The sequence below is a fragment of the Colletotrichum karsti genome (assembly GCF_011947395.1).
Source record: "Colletotrichum karsti strain CkLH20 chromosome Unknown Scaffold19, whole genome shotgun sequence".
In the NCBI taxonomy this organism is placed as follows: Eukaryota; Fungi; Ascomycota; class Sordariomycetes; order Glomerellales; family Glomerellaceae; genus Colletotrichum; species Colletotrichum karsti.
The window spans coordinates 779,876-799,053 of record NW_024065919.1 but is presented as its reverse complement, the minus strand read 5'-3'; the positions used below and the strand labels follow the sequence as shown (position 1 = coordinate 799,053).

Here is a 19,178-nt window from a genome sequence, read left to right as displayed (position 1 = left end):
GCAACTGTCAGACAATCGTCCCAAAAAGATTTGTTTCCTACTGTAGCTTTGCTTTCATATCACCTTCCGTATATCCAAAATGGCCACCAACGGCACTACAAACGGAACAAGAAAGTCCATTCGGGCTCCCAACCCCCCGGTTCAGGACAGTGTCTTCAAGCAATTCCGTCTCGACGGCCGTACTGTCATCATCACTGGCGGAGCAGGGGGTATTGGGCACGAAATCGCCAAGGGTCTCGCCGAAGCCGGCGCCAACGTACGACCGCCATTCTCAGCCCGGATATACTAGACATGACTGACATGAAATGCTACCTGTAGATCGCCATCTGGTACCACACGTCCTCTAAAGCAGCCAACTCTCTGATCGAGACCCTTACCAAGGAGTTCGGCGTCAAGTCAAAATCCTACCAGGTCGATGTCCGCAACTACAAGGCAGTAGAAGCGGCCGTAGCCGAAGCCGTCAAGGACTTTGGCCGTCTGGACGTCATGATTGCAAATGCGGGAGTGCCGTCCAAGGCAGGCGGTCTCGACGACAAGGTCGAGGACTGGGACCATGTTCGTTCGGTCGACTTCGATGGCGCCTACTACTGCATGAGGGCGGCGGGCCTGGTCTTCCGCGAGCAGAAGGGAGGCGTCGGCATTATCACGGCGTCGATGAGCGGCCACGCCGCCAACGTGCCGCAGGAGCAGAGCTGCTACAATGCCTGCAAGGCTGGAACCGTGAGTGTCTTCCGCGTGTGGCCTGACTGACCTTTCGGACTAACACCGAGGTGCCTTGCAGATTCATCTGGCCAAGTCCCTGGCTGTCGAGTGGGCTAAGTGGGGAGGCCGCATCAACTCCGTGTCCCCTGGTTACATCGACACAGCTATCTCGGGCGATTGCCCGTTCGAGATGAAGGAGGAGTGGTTCAGCTTGACGCCGCTGCGTAGAGACGCTGACCCCAGGGAGTTGAAGGGCATTTACCTGTACTTGGCCAGCGACGCCAGCTCATACACGACGGGTGCGGACTTCATTATCGATGGCGGTTACACCGCGAGGTAGATGTGACAACAGAACATGATTTAAGTTACCACATTAAAATGATCTACAATTTCAAATATCTCACCTTATGTTGAATTATAGGCATGTTGAGGGAGTGTTATAACACAGTGCATCGTTGTTTCTGATGCTTTTTCTTTCTATATCATACCTATACTTCTGTAGAACTTGGTTCTCGAACTCTTAATTGCTAACTTGCAACATGAAGTTGTAACCGGAGATCGTGAGGCGTTGGCTTACAAGTGTGAAAGCTGAAAACTGTAGCCATCTCCCTAGACATCACTCGTCCTGTTTTTCACAATACAGGCAAATGAGCCATTTTTGTTGGACGTCAAGCACTCAAAGAGTATCCATGTTTTACAAACAGGAGGTCCATACCCGTCGACTGACTGGTTCAATCATCAATGCTGCAGTTTTGAAGCACTAAGATACTTGTTGCTTCATTCCAATGATTGATTACTTTAAGCTTTCAGAAACTTGTTTAGAGGCGTTCCCAGAACACAGACATCTTAAAGATAATTGGAAAGGTCCGTTTCGTTGTCAATTGCGTACATCACGCATCATCTGAGTCTTCGAAGGGACCCGTCCCAGTGGGCCTCACATACAAGCAACTATGGACGATGCCCGAGGTCTCCATGCCGTTCTCCGACTTACATCGAAACGATCACAACATACGTCAGTGAATCTTTTTCGAGACATCACGATCCAGCAGACGACCCGGTTCAACTTCGTCGTCACCCGATCATCGAAAGATCCCGGCAGGCGGCTGTCACTCACCCCTGCCCAGCCTGTCACCAACTCTTATTGCCGGGCAAAGCCTGCATGAACTTGGCACCAACGACAGTCGACGCAGCGGACCTGAGCCCCCGTTTAGTGAGGGTGACAGTCGTCCGTCGTCCCCGCACAGCGCGATGTTCCCTCCGCAATCCATGACTCGCGAGCGAACGCAGCCTAGCACCGCAAGCACGATGATGCAACTGTTTGCTGTACCCCATGGGCTAATCCCCCGTATTCCACCGACCCATTTACCACGTTATGTGGGGTAACTCGAGCATGCGGAGTGTTTAGCGGTGCGAATGTTCCAGGTTCCGGCCGTTTGGGTGAGCGACAACATCGCGCTACGTAGGATTTGTTGCACTTCGTTTCGCGTGCAATGTTGATGTATAAATCTCGTGCGGGTCCCGCATCAAATACTATTGTCGCTTCCCCAGGTTTCCGGATATCATAAAGTTGTCTCACTTGGATGCCATTGTGTTTTTGTTAGTCGATCGATGCCAGGCACGCGACCTCGGATATAAGCGAACATGAAGGACGAGCAGATTGTCGGTGCCGCCCTGGCCGAGGTTCTCCCCAAGACGGACAAGTACTGGTTTCAACAATCACACCTGCTGAGGTTGAACCTGATTCTCTTGATTCCTCTTCTGTCTTCTTCGGTAGCAGGATACGATGGTACGTCTCAGCCCCTTTAGTTCAAGTCCGAGAATGCCGGTATCTGACCAAAATTACCCACAGGATCGTTGATGAACGGCCTGCAATCGCTTCAGCAATGGCGAGAATATTTTGGGCATCCAGCCGGCGTCAAGCTGGGAGTTATCAACGCAGCGCAGTCCATCGGCTCCGTCCTGGCACTCCCTATCGTCGGATACCTGGCGGACCGCTTCGGTCGAAAGCCAGTTCTCCTCTCGGGCATCATCCTCATCATCGTCGCCACAATCATCCAGTCGACTTCGATCAATCTTGCCATGTTCATCGTCTCGCGCCTTGTGGTAGGGTTTGGCGGCATGTTTGTGGTACACCCAAGCCCTTTACTCATCGCTGAGTTGGCATACCCGACGCATCGCGGAAAGTACACATCGGCATACTGGACTATGTACTATCTGGGTAAGCAATCGTCGAATCAATGAGATTTTCCTGCCTTTTGCTGACTGTCTTGTCTCTACAGGTGCCATTCTGGCCTCGTGGACGACCTTTGGCTGCCAGGACTACCAAAGCGAATGGTCCTGGCGCATACCCTCCATTCTTCAAGCCGGGTTCCCTCTCGTGCAACTGTGCTTCTACTTCTGGGTCCCAGAGTCTCCTAGATGGCTCGTGTCGAGAGAAAGAACGACCGAAGCCGCCGAGGTCCTCGCCAAATACCACTCTGGAGTCCTTGATCGTGCAGGTGGCCACACACCACTGGTCCGCCGCGAGCTGTCAGAGATTGTCCAGACCATTCGACAAGAGAAGACTGCGGAAACGACTGGTTGGATGGCTCTGGTCTCGACTCCAGGAAACCGCAAGAGAACTCTGATCGCGGTTTGCGTTGGAGCCTTCGCTCAATGGGTAAGTTCAACCGCATCAAAGAAAGTTTCAGGGGTACTAACAGATTTCAAAAGAACGGAATCGGAGTGGTTTCATACTATCTCACGCTGGTTCTCAATACAGTCGGCATTACGGACACATTCGATCAAACACTTATCAACGGCCTGTTGCAAATCTTCAACTTCGCCGCAGCCCTCGGTGCCGCATTCCTCGTCGACCGCCTCGGCAGAAGAACCCTCTTCCTCTGGTCAGGAGCCGGTATGCTGGTCAGTTACATCGTTTGGACTGCATGCTCAGCCGTCAACTCGAACACCGGCTCGAAGCCCGCCGGAATCGTTGTCGTGGTCTGCCTTTTCACGTTCTACTTCCACTACGACATCGCGTACACCCCGCTTCTCATGGGATACCCCACGGAGTTGTTCCCCTTCTCGTTGCGTTCGAAGGGTATTGCGGTTGAACTGTTCGCCATCTATGGTTCACTGATCATTGCGGCCTTCGTCAACCCGATTGGTATGGAGAACATTGAGTGGAGGTACTACATTGTTTTCTGCTGTCTTTTGGCAGTGTTCTTATGTGTGACTTGGTACTTATTCCCCGAGACCAAGGGTCACAGCTTGGAGGAGATCGCCGTTATTTTCGACGGTCCACAGGCTGTTGAAAACTTTGAGGGTAGCTCCGATGTAAAAGAGGAGAAGATTCTGGCGAATGGCGGGATCAGCACCGCAGTACACAAGGAGGACGCATGAAAAGTCGATGAATTAGCATACTGTGATCTGTCATAAGAGCAGATAATAATTTCAGTTATATTCGTACAAATTAAAACACTCGATCAAGTCAATAAACGCCGAGATTCTCAAGTCAACATCTCTGGACGGCCGCTCAACGTTCTGAAGCCACCCCTTACGGCCTCTGTTATCCGTTCCCAACAGTTCCCACATGAGAAGCTGCTGCGAATCCGAGTAGACGATACATAAGCAGAAGTGCACGTTTCTCTTGAGCTTCGAGACATCGATTCTGCTTGCGTAACTGCGCAACCCAATCCAATAACTTCCTCAAAGTCCGCCGTGCCCGACTAACACCGGACGGAGCTCGGATTGCAGGGATCTTTCGTTCCCCCTTGATCGCGATCAGTCACATTGTGGATCAACGACCTCGCAAGCGTGTGGAGAAAATGGCGGGGTTTAATGCACCTGGAGACTTGGAGTTGGAGCTGGGGTGAGGAGCAACCTCCGACCTCGTCCGACCCGCAGCCAGCCTCACCCAACACGCGACAAACGTCCGCTCCTTCTCATCTGTCTTGCTGCTGCATGCTCATGTTATGACGCTGCCGCTCGCCCAAAGCCGGACGACAACCGCCCTTACTCCAATAGGCCCATGTCCGTCCGTATCGGGTCACCAACATCACGTTCCCCGAAGCCTGGATCGCGATCCCAGCCACCCTAGCGAGCGCGTTTGATTTTGTTTGAAGAAACGATGTCATCATCGGGCTCCATCGGCGACATCCCGGCCGGGTTACTACCTCCGGACCCGGCCTCCGTCGGCATGGCCTTTGCATCTGCCGATCAGGCATGCAAGGAGTGCAGAAGGCGCAAGGCGAAATGCAATCGGGCTATTCCGACCTGCAATCTGTTTGTAGTAACTATTCTTGAGGGCTGACATATGCTGACGAGAGTCAAAGATGCGTGAAATACCGGCGTCATTGCCTGTACGAAAAGCACGCGCGGACACCACTAACGAGGAAGTATGAGAGCTCCGTATGGGGAGGGGACGTGTGTGGTGTAGCTTGTTGTGAGAAGATTTTTTTGGCGAGGACAGTGACTTACATGTTGTGCAGACATCTTACCGAAGTCGAAGAGAGGTTGGAACGGGCCGAGGCGCTGATCACGCACATGCGGGCTCTCATGCCGACTAACGTAAGGTCGGGTTCGGCTCTGGGAACGCCCGGGAGACTGGAGACTCCGGCGCCGAGAGCGGATGAGACCTTTGACTTTTCGAGATTAGACTCCCCGGCCCCGAATACCACACATACAGCACCATCGCATCCGGTCCCTGCTGAAACGGACCTCAGCATGCTTTCACGGGGTGAGCCTGAACATGTTTCTCAAGCTCAACCTGTGCGAGTCCCTCTTACACGCAACACGATCAACTCGTCGTCGCCGGGATTCGTCACAAACGTGAACACGCAGAGAGCCCCGAGACCGTCTCACCACCACCATTCAGCAAACGATGCCATTCACAGAGACCTCAACCTCCTCGAGGCTCACCCAACAGACGACTTCGAATGGGACGAGCAAGAGACCCTGACGAACTACTCCGCATCTCCCGAAGCCATCCAGGAAACAGATGCCAATGGCGAGGTGACCATTGCAGACGGTATGGCGACGCTCGCCGTAAGCGAGAAAGAGTCCGGCTACCTCGGCGTCGCGTCCGGTGCCGCCCTGCTCCGCCTCCTCGAACCATCGACCCCGCGTCGGCGGACCCAATCTTCCTCTTCACGAACGGCACCGATAACTCATATGCAATACCCCCTTACTGCGCAACCTGACCCGAACAGACACATCACTGACGCCATGATCGATGCTTACTTCAGGCTCTATCACGTCAGCTACCCGATCATCCACGAGGCAACGTTTCGTGCGCAGTATGCTGGTGTTATACCTCGACCAAGTGGTGACTGTTGGCTAGTTTTGGCTTACACTGTCGCTGCTATTGGAGTGTATACGACAGCAACGACTCTCGATAACCTCGATATGTCACTATTTGGCCAGGCACGGTCGATCTTGTCCTTCAACTTCCTCGAAGTCGGAAACTTAACGCTGGTGCAGGCTCTCACTCTCATCTCCAATTACCAGCAGAAGCGAGATAAGCCTAACTCAGGGTACAATTATCTCGGCTTAGCTGTGCGTATGGCTATGGGTCTCGGCCTCCATAAAGAGTTCCAAGGTTGGAACATTTCACCCCTGAATATGGAGATACGTCGCAGAGTCTGGTGGTCTTTATGCGTTTTCGATGTCGGCGCAACCATCACCTTCAGTCGGCCCTCGGTCTTTCCCTCTGAAGGCGTTGACGTCTCTCTACCCCTCAACGTCGATGACAAGGTACGTCGGGGTCTTTTAAGGCCTGCCTCAATAGCCAATGTTAACTTAACTAGTCCCTAACTGCCATCTCAAAATCTTATCCGCCGGAAACCGAAGGAATAACCCCCTACACAGCCGTCCGAACCCAAGCAAGCTTCCACATTGCAACAACACCAATCTACACGCGCGTGATTTCAAAACCCTTCCCGTCTGCGGAAGAGATGCTGCGTCTAGACGAGGAACTCCTCGAGTCGTGGCTTTCCAGCGTACCACTTTACTTCTCCGAAACGGCAAAGGTGCATCCCAAATACGCTCTAGCACACGCTGTAATGAATTGGCGGTACAGGAACCTCAGAATCATAATGTACCGCCCATTCGTCATTCGTCGTGCACTTCAAGCCCGGGACAGACGACCAGATGACTCGCCTTCAAACATCCGAGCTTACGAGAAGTGTCTTGCGGACGCGAAGGCCACCATCACGAGCATCAGCGAGTTCTGGGACCGTAATGAACATAATAGACTGGGAGCATGGTACGCATTGTAAGTCAATTCGATTCCTAGATACTACCAGCCTTCTGATGTTTTGTCTAGATATTTCCTCTTCCAGGCAGCCCTGATTCCCTGCATCTGCCTCCGAAACGATCCCAGTTCCCCCAACGCCTCAGACTGGCGCCAGCAAGTCACCACCACAACGCGCTGCATCGCCGCCCTCGCACCAGTGAACTCGAGTTCATCGCGTTGTTATCAAGTCATCATAGACCTCTGCGGTCGCTTCTTGGACAGCAGCATCGCCACTCAAGCACCACCTCAGGCAGCTGCCGAAGAGACACGGTCAACACCGAACTATGACACCACGGGTGCTTTGCAGGCTGCCCCTGAGCCTATCGATGAGAGTCCTCAGACGCAGATCAACAGCGTGTTCTCAATGATGTGGCCCAATGTTCCGCCGATGGAGGCTGCGGATGTTGTCATGGGTGACGATGCGTGGATGGAGTTCTTGAAAGGCGGGGCGGGAGGGGATGGGGATGGAATGTGGTTTGATAATTGAAAGTTATCTTTCAGTGTCTTATGATCTGATTCTGCAACGCCCAAAAATGTCCGAATAACCGTGAAATAATTTAAGATGGATTTCTAAGATGAGACCCCTTATGTAATCCCTAAATATGGAGAGTGTTCTAATGTGTCTCGTTGATGCAAGTCACCGCTCCACTGCCGCGTACGCCTTCATATTTCGGCTCTCATTTCCAACAAATTACACCAGAAAGGTCGTAGGTGGTCTGCGGTCGATGTTTGTCTCGAGGTCGACAAGTGTGCAAACCCTGAGGGTCGAATATTCTACCGGAAAAGGTTCGCGCCTGTCATAGGGTCTACCATTCCCATGTGGATATATATCTGCCACTAAAATCAGCTTTCTTTGCCTGATAGTATCAAGTTTTCCGTAGTTTTAGAGTTACCTCGTAGTTGATGATGTCGTCTGCGACGGAAACATTTCCAAAGGGCGAAGCCCGCCGGAGGGAGCGTCACAACAAGTGCGACCAAGGCGATGATGGCTTCGAGAGTGAATTCCATGCTTGTCATGGAGGGCCTTCTTGATACTGCCTGGAGCCTATTCCAAGTGCCTCGTTACGTCTTCACTTCATGTGCCTAGAAAGCGTCTAACAAGCGGATGATTGAGTTTTTGTGTGGAGGATGATGTTGAGTTGCCAAGACCAAAGCGAAGCTTGAATCAAATCGTGTCGCGAAGCACACGACGCTTTAATACGTATGTTCTAAATATGGATATAACTTCCTTTACGCCTTGCTGATCTAGCTGACTACCTGATTAGGTTCAATGATAATGGCATAAGCAAATGGGAATGGTCTTCTCACTTCTCAGCCATAAAACTGCAGACATATTCTCAAGTAGCCTGAATCACTCAGCCCCCGAAACACGCAGACCCTTGCATTTGTTTCCAGACAGTGGCCGAAGCCAATGAGGTCGTTATTTGGCGGTCACACCTGGACTTAAATAAGGCGGCATGTATGATTGGGTATCTTTCGAAGATACTGGATGCGACCAATCAGGCCTGTTCTTGTGAAGCATGATCAGCTTTCGACTGGATTCGCGCAGATATACTGCATGATGCGATGTCTTGGCTATGCCGACTTGTGTTGGCGTTGGCGCTAAGAGCCAAGCGTGGAAGCGTGTCAGCAACACACACACACACACACACACACACACACCTTTCCCTTTTGGATTTATTGAAGGAAATGGCTTCAGCCAATAATAATTGCTTCGGATGAGGCTGCATATTACCTTCTCCGCATCTTGCCTACATGTACATGTACGTTGTGGTGCACATAAACGTTGCAATTCCCCCTTCAAATTCGATCAACAAACTTTCGCAACGGCCGTCGATCCAATAACGAGGACTGACCCGAGACGGACAACTCTGTCAAGCCTCAAGACCGGAAAAATGCCCCCTGCCAAGAGGGTACCTCATGAGGACCCAAGATGGACAGAACGCAAGGCAGCGATCAGGCAGATGTTGACCGACGGCAAAACTCAGGAGCAGATTAGGCAAAAGCTCAAAGAAGATGGATTCTCAGTGACGTCCGTTTCGGTCTCACCCTGTTTGCAATGAATGCTAACAACTTTCAGGAAGGCGGAGATGGAAGCCCAGCTACGATTCTGGGGTTTTCGGAAGCGAATACCCAAGAATCAAACCAGAGCTGTCTGGCAGTACACTGACCATCATCTTTCGAGAAGAGAGAAACAAGGCAAGAAGAGCTTGGTTTACCACAATGGCAACAAAGTCGCGTCTTCTACAATCAGGAAAGAGAGGGGTCGATATCAGCCAGACACGTGGACGAGGTGTAAGACAGGTGCGTACTACATATACATCCAAAGCCAACCCTTTTTGTCTCCATGTCAAGTCTGACCTTGGCTCAGCATTGTACAGTCCGAAAGCACCCGAAGAAATCGAGATATTGATCCGCACACCAAGTCCAGCGCCTACTCATTTACGATGGGCTGAATCGCTTCCATGGCTTCGATTCCAGAAAAGTATATTGCCAGGTGAGCAGACTCCAAAGCATATGCACCATCTGTCTAATTATGACAAGGCATTCTGTCTTTGACAAGTCGAGGAAGAATCAAGAACAATCTTGGACAACCACAAACCTCGGTGCCGACAAATCTTTCTTCCTTGTGGATGTCTTTTCGAAACTCCTCTGGCTTGGCTGCCAATATCGCATCAATAATGCCAGAGTGTGATGAGAGCGAAATCGCCAATCGTGCGCAACTCCTGATGCGAGGACCGATGGACCAAGCCTTCAATGAACACGTCAAGCTCATTTTGTATCACCTCTCAAACAACATGGCAGAAATTCAAATCGACATTGAAGAGGACGGACATCGCTGGAGTGTCATTGTTGTTCTTATCATACGCTCTGGCATTACAAACCAGCCACTTGACCTCCTGCACGAGACCGATTCAACTCTCACATCCATCGCGGAAAACATGCTGAAAACTTGCATCAAATTTAGGATTCACTGCCGGTCGGCGGACTATTCCTCGCCAGGTTCTCATGAGTCCAACAACAAAATAATTAGGTGGCTTCTCGCTTCGGGACAAACCCCAAACTTAAGTCTCACTAATGGAGGCGAGAACATGTCACTATTACAAGACGCCGCAAGAGCATTTGACTGCCAGCTCTGTATTGACCTCCTCAACGCAGGCGCTGATGCAAACATGACTTTTGGAGAAGAGAGTCCACCACTTTTAGCCTTGCTGGAGGACCAATTTATGTGCTTCTCCGACATGACACCGGAAGAGCACGGTGTTTTCTTAGTTCTTGTTCGACGGTTTCTAGAGGCTGGCGCCTCGCTAAACGAACACCCACATGGCACAAGTCCCTCTGCACTCATGCTGGCAGTTTGTCATGACTTGCAAACAGCAGACATCTTGATCCAACACGGAGCAAGAATTCAATACCAGTCATGCCGTTCGAGCGATTTCATCCGAGGCGGCGGGCCTGCATTTTCGTCGGGACAAAGTTTTCTAGGATTCTCAGTCCTCAATGCCCCAAAATCTTTCCGACATTTGATGGAGCTCGCTCTGCAACAAGACCCGTCAATTGAGGCGGCTGATCTCGTCTCTGATGATGTTCTGTGCAATGCTGCCTCTCGAGGCTTCAGCGACATCATTGCCGATTGCTTCGAACTCAGCTATGCAACCGTCACGAGAGAAGCCCTATTCTCGGCTCTCTGTGCTGCTTCATATCATGGGCATCGAGAAACTTGCGAATTACTATTGCAGTATGGTGCACCTCTCGATAGCCCAAACGGTGTCGTCAACGGACCTTCTCCCCTTCACTTTGCGGCACTAGCAGACAATCATTCTGTTGTTGAGCTTTTGTGTGAACAAGGAGCCAACGTTAACATCGCATTCACATTCAGAAAACACCATGTATACCGGAATGTCAACCTGTGGGTGAACATCGTTGGAGATCTTGAGAGGGGAGGTGTTAACTGGCAGATGCCTTTCATCAATGCTTTGGGTGCGGCAATAGCTCGAGTACATCGCAAGATGACTTTATCGTTGTCGATTTTACTCCGTCACGGGGCTAAAATGCCCGTATGGGCTGCCTATCACGCAGCTTCCAGTTGTCAACAGCCTTGGCTTGCTTGTGCTGCCCTGGAAGAGGGAGTCGACTTGAACTGGCGCGGGCCAGATGGGAAAACACCTCTACAAGCCGCCTTAGCGGGGCTAAGGACTCCAACTCAACAGGAGATAAAGAGCGGCAAGCGAGGCAAACTCTACAGCAGAGAGGGTTGCCTGGAGGTCATAAACACGTTGGTGAGCGGTGGTGCCGAAACTGTTGGCAGCGAACTTCAACTGTTAGTTCTCCTGGAACGGTTTGACCTCCTCGAGCTTGCTCTACAGAGGAAATCCTTTTCAACTTCCCCGCAATCGACATTCAAAATGTCGGTCTTGGCTGCGGTGTTTCTCACGAGGTCCTTATCCTACATTCAGCAAGCCCTGACGCACATTCCTAGCACTTACGACCATGGGGCTCTTTGTGCTAGCGTCATGATTGCTGTCTCTTCTGGAGCAACGCATCCTCTTCAGCACTTGCTGAGCAATTATCACAGCACCACCGACACTTCTCACTTAGAAGGTATTGCCCTAGGCCTCGCATCTTGGTATGACAGGGTGGACATACTCGAAATGCTTCTGTCTCGGGTGTCGAGCTCAACGCCAGCTCTGATCCCCATCTACTCTGAGCGATCTAAAAATAAGATTGAGCATACTCCTCTGAAAGAAGAGATCGATAAAATTCTTGGCGAAGCATTTGAGGAGAAAATCCCATTTTGGCACCAAGAACCCCAGGCAGGTCTTCGTCTCGTGCTTGGCTCGCCCCTAACTTTTGCGCTCTGGTCCAACGACTGTCTCAATAAGCTCTTGCACCACAACTTTTACCCTGACAGACTTACAATCTCTGTGGCCGTACGCAATCGTGCGATCAATTCCCTTGAGATGCTAGCTCATCTGCCAACAGTTGATCATGGCCATGATAACGAACCAGGTCCACTGTATCTTTCGGTTGAACAGGGACTCATCGAAGTGGTCCGCCTTATGTTAGACGCCGAGAAGGATCCAAACGAAAACAATTATCTAGTCAGATCCGGAAGAAGTCCTCTCCAAAAGGCGGTCGAGGATGGAAACCTAGATATGGTGAAGTTACTTCTTGAAGCTGGCGCCGACGTCAACGCGCCAGCAGCAGAGAGCCATGGAGCTACGGCACTTCAATTTGCGGCTATCACAGGCCGCATTGGTATTGCAAGACAACTCATCGATCTAAAAGCAAACGTCAACGCGTCCGGGGCTAAAGAGGGCGGAAGAACTGCCCTAGAGGGCGCAGCGGAACATGGGCGGCTAGACATGGTTCACTTCCTCCTCAGTCAAAACGCGCAAGTTACCGGGAATTATCGTCTGCATTATTTCAGGGCGCTCAGTTTTGCACGCGACGAAGGTCATTTAGTGGTCGCCAAGCTTTTGGAAGACTACCAAAGCTGGTCTGACAGAGATCACGAGTTATGGGTCAACTTTCGTATGCTTTCGAAGGATGATCGTGAACGAATGGTTTCTATCAATGATCTTGAGGAACTTGTGGGCACCTCTGACGATGATTCTTCAATGTCATCTTTCAGTGGCGGAGAGCGTGATGGCTTGGAGCATCAGCAGCCCCTGGATGAAAGCCCGACAGAGCCTCAAAATCATCGGAACACGATTGGCGTAGAGGTCGAAACAGAGGTCTCTGCATTGAAAGAGCAATCCTTTCCCAACGAAGACTTCGAAACGCCATGGGAAAAGCACTTGGAGAGTACGAATCATGGATCTAAGGACCCACGGAAAGCCATGCCGCTCATGAACGAGCACGGAGGCATCACAGTCGAACAACAGACAACTCGTGCTTCTTATGCCGAAGTATCATGGAATCAGCAATATCAGACCTCGAATCGGTTTCAGTCTCGGGATTCTGTGGCTGCTGAAGGGGAGAGCGTGACATGCGATGAGAGTCATTCGTTTGACATGGATTGGTTTCGCTCTCAGAGTTCTGTAGCTGTTCAGAGAGAGACAGGGGTATGTTACGAGATTCTTGAGGGAGACATGGACTGGTTGGAAACACAAGACGATGGGAGCCAAATGTTTGACATGGACTGGTCTCAATAGCTGGAACTCGGATGACTTGGCTTTAAAGTTAGATGGGAAAGCTGGCGTTCTTGGAGTTGGGGTCTTACATAACTTGAGATTCGATTTCTTCTCGTAATTCAAATCACCGTTTGTGTATTCACGGCCGATCCAGAGAGACTACTGGCCATCGAGAAGCCAAACCATTATACTCCTACTCCATTGTATTGCCTAAGTCTACGAATATCTTCTCGGCGAGCTCGGGCTGATGAGGAGATGCGTGGGACAACTCGGTCAAAATTCCACAGAGGAAGAACCTCCGTCTCGAGTATAGTTGCACGTCATCGTGACCGATACTAGGCTCACGGTGAGAGGTAGATTCCTTCGTAACATCACTACCAAAAGAAGTTGTCGCTTACTGAGACCATGTCTCCTCAAGGTCCGGCACAATGTGGTCCTGAAAGCCGGTAACTTGCAGGCGCTAATGGGATGCTGTGAGAGTCACGGGCGATACAGCGCGTGTGCCGGCAGTCTTTGGGTTCCCTCCTGTTAGTGTCTTGCTACGCGTGTTCCAGTAGATTAAGTCTGTGACTGTGGGTACCTGCCGTAAGAATCTCTTCAGAGGTTCTGGGGAAAGATTTAATGCCGCAAAAGGCCTTGCTGGCAGTGAGATGCGCGTGGCGGGCGCGATGTAGGAGACGTCGGATTCACCGAATATCTATGTGTTCGACCTGCAGTCATCATGTTAGGTAACATGAGATACCTTGTCACGCAGCCGGGGTCGGGAAAGAGTAGCAGATATGCCTTGTCACTTGCAGTCTACCTACCAATACACGATCTCTAGATAAGATACAGGTTTGCGAGAACGCTTGTGGTACATGGCCTCATCTCATAGCTAACTCTCGATCAATCAGTGAACAGCTCCTCTCAAACTAGCAAGTCTTTCTTCTCAAAATGGTGTTTCTCGCGGCCTGACATGTATAATTCATGTTGCCGAAGAAGTCAACTCCTCATGTCCATCATCGTCCGCATCCCTAGCGACAACCCTCAGTGCCCACTGAATCTCATCCCAGTCTGTCTCTCTGATAGACAAAATTGTTGCTGAACGCCCGATCGGGCTCTTCTGGTCATCTGACAGCTTGCAGACACAGCGGCACAGCTTCTCCTTGCCGCCATGGCCAAGAAAGGCCTTGCTCTGTTCGTCGACAAGTCCACCGACTTTCCAGCTATTGAATGTGCCGGACAAAAACGGCTGACGATCAGTAAACAGGTCCTTCATCTGAAAGTGCTGGGTTTTCGCGGTGCTGTCTCGGTTGGAATAGGTGACTCGGGCGAAAAGCTCCAGGATGACGTCTTGCTTGTCGCGACTGCATTTCGTGTGTGCGTTGAGCAGCTCCCCGATCCTGAAGCAGGTTCGCAGCATGACCGTTGAAGAGAAGCCAACCACGACTGAACGATCGCGCATCTTTGCAGGGAATGGAGGTCTGGCGAACGGGTTCATGATTGGTAGAGCATGAACCGTGCTTCCGACTGGGTCGGGCTGATGTTCGTTGGGAATGGCGGGGACCTTTGCTACGCAGGCCGTGACGAGGTCCCAGTCGACGTCTTCGTCAAGAAGGTCGGGCTCTTCGCATGTATTCTCGTGGCTCTCGGTCGAAGTCGAATGCTGAAGTCCCGAGTCAAAGCTTGCCGGCGATCTTGAATCCCGATCCATTCTTTGGAGCACGCTAGCGGGCGGGACTCTTGAGAGATCAAAGTCTTGATTATCCGCCAACTGCAACATGTCTTCCTCATCGGAGTCATCAAGTCCGTAGTCGTCTTCCAGAGGTGGCACGTCCTCTGTCGTGGGTTTCTCAAGCTCTGTGGACTTGATGGTTGTCTGTGGACTCGATAAATCTTGGAATTTGTCTTCGTGATAGTCATTGGAGATCTGAGTGATCGGGGCGAGTCCTTGAGTGCCTTCTTCTTGGGTGTCTTCTTGACGAAAGTTGACGAATTCGTTCATCCATGAGTCGTCGTCATCGTCTGAGAATGACTCCTTCGTACCGACAAGTGGTAGCAAAGATCCGGGCGGGGTCTCAGGTATTTCGTAAGGCTCATCGCGAGAAGCCAAGTTAGATGGATCGCCTGAGGCCACAGAGCCCCTTGGGCTGATTTCGATTGTGTAGGATGATCTGAGCAAAGTCTGCTGGGACGAATCGCCTTCAAAGGACATTGTCGACGTAGGCAAAACGTGTCTTGCTACGCGCTTGTTTTGAACAGGGATCGCAGCCGGTGTCAATGATCGCTTCGGGGCATTGATAGGTGTGAAGCTGTAGATCGAAGCATCCGGACTGAAGAAGCCGCCATGGTGTTCAATACTACCATGTGGTTAGAACGTTTCGTTTGGGTCGAAAACTCGTACTCACAGATCAGCCATTCCCTCTGGTGAGACGTCCTGGAGACGTTAACTATTGAGGGAGAGTAGGTAGACGGCGCTTCACCGGGGTTCTTGACAAGAGGAAATGCATAGAATTCACGAGATGAAAAGTTTTCACATTGCGTCTAGAAACATCCATGGGAAAAGGGAAGGAGTGCATGTCGTAGCACCTTCCTTGAGAACTCAAGGCAAGAGCTTTAGGAAGACGCCTTCCGCATTGGATTCTTGAGGAAAGTGCGAGCCCGGACACACCTTCCCTACCAAAACCAGGATCTGCCAAATCCTTTATTCAGGAAGTTGCGACCAGATCGCAGCTCCCAGAAATATTCATGGATCTCTTCGGCTATGGCTGAGACGCCACTTCCCAGCTCTTGCCAAAACAACATCAACATCGCGTGTTGGCAGCTTGACCATGACGATATCCTCTCGATGAATTCGAACACCACATCTGCACCGTCGAACTATCGTATGACGTTGTAAGAAGAACAATCACGTGTCATTCCTCATAATTTCCAACGAAGAGAACGGACCTCAACCCTGACGGAAGAGAGATCACATGCCCTCCATCTTGGACCCTGAAAGATGAGTAGCGAGCCACCTGAGACAATGTTCATCCTACTAGGACGACGAAGACAGTGAGATCATTGTCTCGAACACATGAACTTGAACTTCTCGTTCGAAACATCGAGGGTCCAGGCTCGTGATGCCTTCATCGCCGCTTGGGAAAGCCACGACCGTTGGCTAGCGTAGGTGGTGAGTTTCCCCCACGGTATGTTATCGACGCACCGGTGTCTCGTGGAAGAGGAAGAAACAAAACGTTCAAATTCAGAATATTTACCGTCTTCAAAGGAAAATGCCGAGAATTCGGTTGGAAAATAGACGGTCGCCCGGACAAGTCACGAAACTGTTCGCAACCCGTGGCCCGGACCGCGCAACGGAGGCACGGGGATGAAGTGACATCAACCCGCAGGAAAGCCGAAAGTCAGGAGAACATACCCACACCGTTCCGTCCGGACGGGAACACCTCCCTTCTTCATCTCGATTCAGCATCCCACGCGCGATGCTGCCGCTGAGTGTCGATGAAGGCATTCACAAGCAGCTACGTCAGAACTTGAGCACATGCTCTGACAAGACACATGCCCTCAGAAGAACGAACCCCTCTACCCGTTGGGTAACTAACCCGGGCATGAGTGAACTGTCTCAGCGCCATGAGCCGCACTACCATCGCTAATGTTCTCACGCAGCCAAGCCACGACAACGAACGCTGGACGGAAGATGGGTAGACTGGTCTCAGGTGAAAGGACTAGTAGAGAGGAACGCCCAACGGGGGCATTCTGGAAAGAGTGCCTCGGCGGCTTGGAATTGTGCTACGAAAGCGCCAGGTCGCGGGTAGGCCGCGGTGATGTCAGTTCAACAGTCAGGTGAGCGCGAGAAATAGGCAGGGGGTGTTTCTGGTTGGCGTGTTTTAGTTAGCTCCGGGGATGTTAGCCATGTGGTTCCGGGGGGGACTGAGCTGCGAATCGAGGATTCCAAAGCCAAAGGCCGCACAGATGGGGGATCTCAAAAATAACACTAGATTATTGTCCGGTGTTTTCAAATATTCTGAGAAAATAAGAAATAAATTTGAATAAATTAAATCACTTAGTAAAATAAGAATAAAAATATCTAAAATACAGTTTTCCTTCCCCAGATCCATGTGACTAACACCACCATCACCATCGCGGAGAGGAGACGGATGAGATGACACATGTCGGGGTTGACGGATAGATGACTAACCGAGACTCTCGCAGGCCTGGGCAAAACTTACCGCCCGTAGCCGCGGTTTACAGCGGATTTTCTCGTGCTAGACGCCAATTAAACCTGTCCGAACACCGCGTCCACGAACCGGACCCTGCGGACGCCTTGTTGCGTTCGTCCATCGTAGCTGAGCCACTGGGAGACTTTTTCCTACTTTGCCTCGCCGAAGTTACTGGACTCCGTCGACTTCGGATCTCACGGTCAGCCACTCCTTCGACGCCCAGCAGGGGGCTGGTGGTTATCACTCGAGGCGGTGCTTCCGGCCTGCGATCATCGACGAAGAGCAGCACAAGCACAGCCCAGTCACGGCAGTCATCCATCATCAGCTGAAGGTCAGTCAGTCATCGAGTACACCAAATGCCGAAGGAATTCGTCTCCCCGCGAAGCTGCCTTTACGGATACGGCGTACAACGCGCAACCGATTTGACTTTGGCAATACTGAGTCACACCTGGTCTGTCAACCTCCGACAGGTTCTCGAGCTGTCCATCCAGACCATCGGACGCAGGGCCAGTCAACTCGAGCCGTCGGGGAACACATGGACCGTCGTGCATGGCAAGCGTCGTTCGTTCCGCATATCCAACTCTGAGCAGCATCGAGCTCCCTCCTCCGAGACCCCGGTACGGGACACACACAGGTCACAGTATTAAGCAGCGAAGAGAATGCCGGGAATTGGTGTTTGATGGAAGTCGTCGTCGTTTCCGTTTACTCTTACTTTTCTCGGCAGTATCAGTACGGCAAAACGTCGCGCGACGCCTTCCGTCAGACCAAAAAAGAAATCCGTCGCTGGCTAACCAGGTTCGAGAGTCCGACGAAGCCAAACAGCCGGTGAAACGGGGACTAGACGAATTGTTCTGGATTCTTGCGGTCTTTGGATATCCCCCATCTCGACAGGGGCCTATCGCGCCCCCGAAGAGTCCCCCACGCGATAATACACAAAACGTTTGTCTTGCGCGCGCGCGAGCGAGCGACCACACTTGGGACGGACGAGGGCAAGCAAGGGGGGAAGCCTTTGGGGAGATGGATGGATGGCGTTTGCTGCAAGCCCGCAAGCCCCATGGCGTGCGCATCGTTCCCAACATCTTGGGACATTTGACATGTCTGCATCGGACCTGATTGATCCAAATCTGGAGCATGGGGGGGGGGAAGCGAAGTGGTGGTGTTGAGAGAGGGAAACAAAGAAACAAAAATAAGGATATGATATCTTTAGAATTAAACAAGAATTAAATTAAAAGAAATAATATTCGGAGCTGAGTGTCTACCTTATCTGACTTGCATCCAATGTCACCACCACCACCACCACCATCACCACACCATCGCCAACTTGGGTTCCAATCGTTGATGCTGCCCCACCGTTTTCCCCAGATGACGGCTTGGTATTAATGAGCGGCAGCGCCAACGGTCCGCCACCGTAGTCCCCGCGTCCAGCGACTTTGGAGACTTTAGAGACCTCCGGGCAGGGCAAAAGGTACCTTGCCAGCGCGCCTTCGCACCCTCCCCGTTTCCCCTTGCAAAAGGTTCCCAACTCCCGTTCCTCACCGCTCGGAAAGGCTGACTTGGACTTGCATAAACACCATGGTCACCGGGTGCCTTTCTCTGATGTGTTGTCAATTCTCCCCTACACCCAGGTGTCGCAATCCCTCTCACGGGAGACCTATCTCGAGGCCGCGGCATCGTCATCACTGAGAATATTGAAAGGGGGAAAAAAAAAAGTAAAAACTTCACCACGAACCATCCGAGGTCTGGTGAGTCGGCAGGTGATGAATTCCCAACTTCGTCGTCGTATTTCTCACCCAACATCGAGATCTCGAAACAGCGACAAACAACCTGCCACGACAGCCAAACCCAATACAGGCAGGCCCGGTGATG

General features: G+C 51.5%; 4 protein-coding genes across 4 annotated transcripts; 3 read left to right on the top strand and 1 right to left on the bottom strand.

The window, feature by feature from the left end:
* Positions 1-79: 79 nt before the first annotated feature.
* Positions 80-1,042, top strand: CkaCkLH20_06557 (l-xylulose reductase; the record flags this gene model as incomplete). The annotated part of the gene is made up of 3 exons (XM_038889274.1): positions 80-256; positions 319-720; positions 782-1,042. The coding sequence occupies 3 exons, from the start codon at positions 80-82 to the stop codon at positions 1,040-1,042; spliced, it is 840 nt and encodes a 279-aa protein (XP_038745572.1).
* Positions 1,043-2,343: 1,301 nt separating this feature from the next.
* Positions 2,344-4,086, top strand: CkaCkLH20_06556 (sugar transporter; the record flags this gene model as incomplete). The annotated part of the gene is made up of 4 exons (XM_038889273.1): positions 2,344-2,488; positions 2,552-2,920; positions 2,982-3,361; positions 3,415-4,086. 4 exons carry the CDS (start codon positions 2,344-2,346, stop codon positions 4,084-4,086), a joined length of 1,566 nt encoding a protein of 521 aa, XP_038745571.1.
* Positions 4,087-4,813: 727 nt separating this feature from the next.
* Positions 4,814-7,466, top strand: CkaCkLH20_06555 (C6 transcription factor; the record flags this gene model as incomplete). Its single annotated transcript, XM_038889272.1, has 5 exons — positions 4,814-4,968; positions 5,019-5,081; positions 5,175-6,438; positions 6,492-6,958; positions 7,010-7,466. The coding sequence occupies 5 exons, from the start codon at positions 4,814-4,816 to the stop codon at positions 7,464-7,466; spliced, it is 2,406 nt and encodes an 801-aa protein (XP_038745570.1).
* A 6,614-nt stretch (positions 7,467-14,080) lies between these two features.
* CkaCkLH20_06554 (uncharacterized protein) lies at positions 14,081-15,310 on the bottom strand (the record flags this gene model as incomplete). Its single annotated transcript, XM_038889271.1, has 1 exon — positions 14,081-15,310. The coding sequence occupies one exon, from the start codon at positions 15,308-15,310 to the stop codon at positions 14,081-14,083; it is 1,230 nt and encodes a 409-aa protein (XP_038745569.1).
* Positions 15,311-19,178: the final 3,868 nt, after the last annotated feature.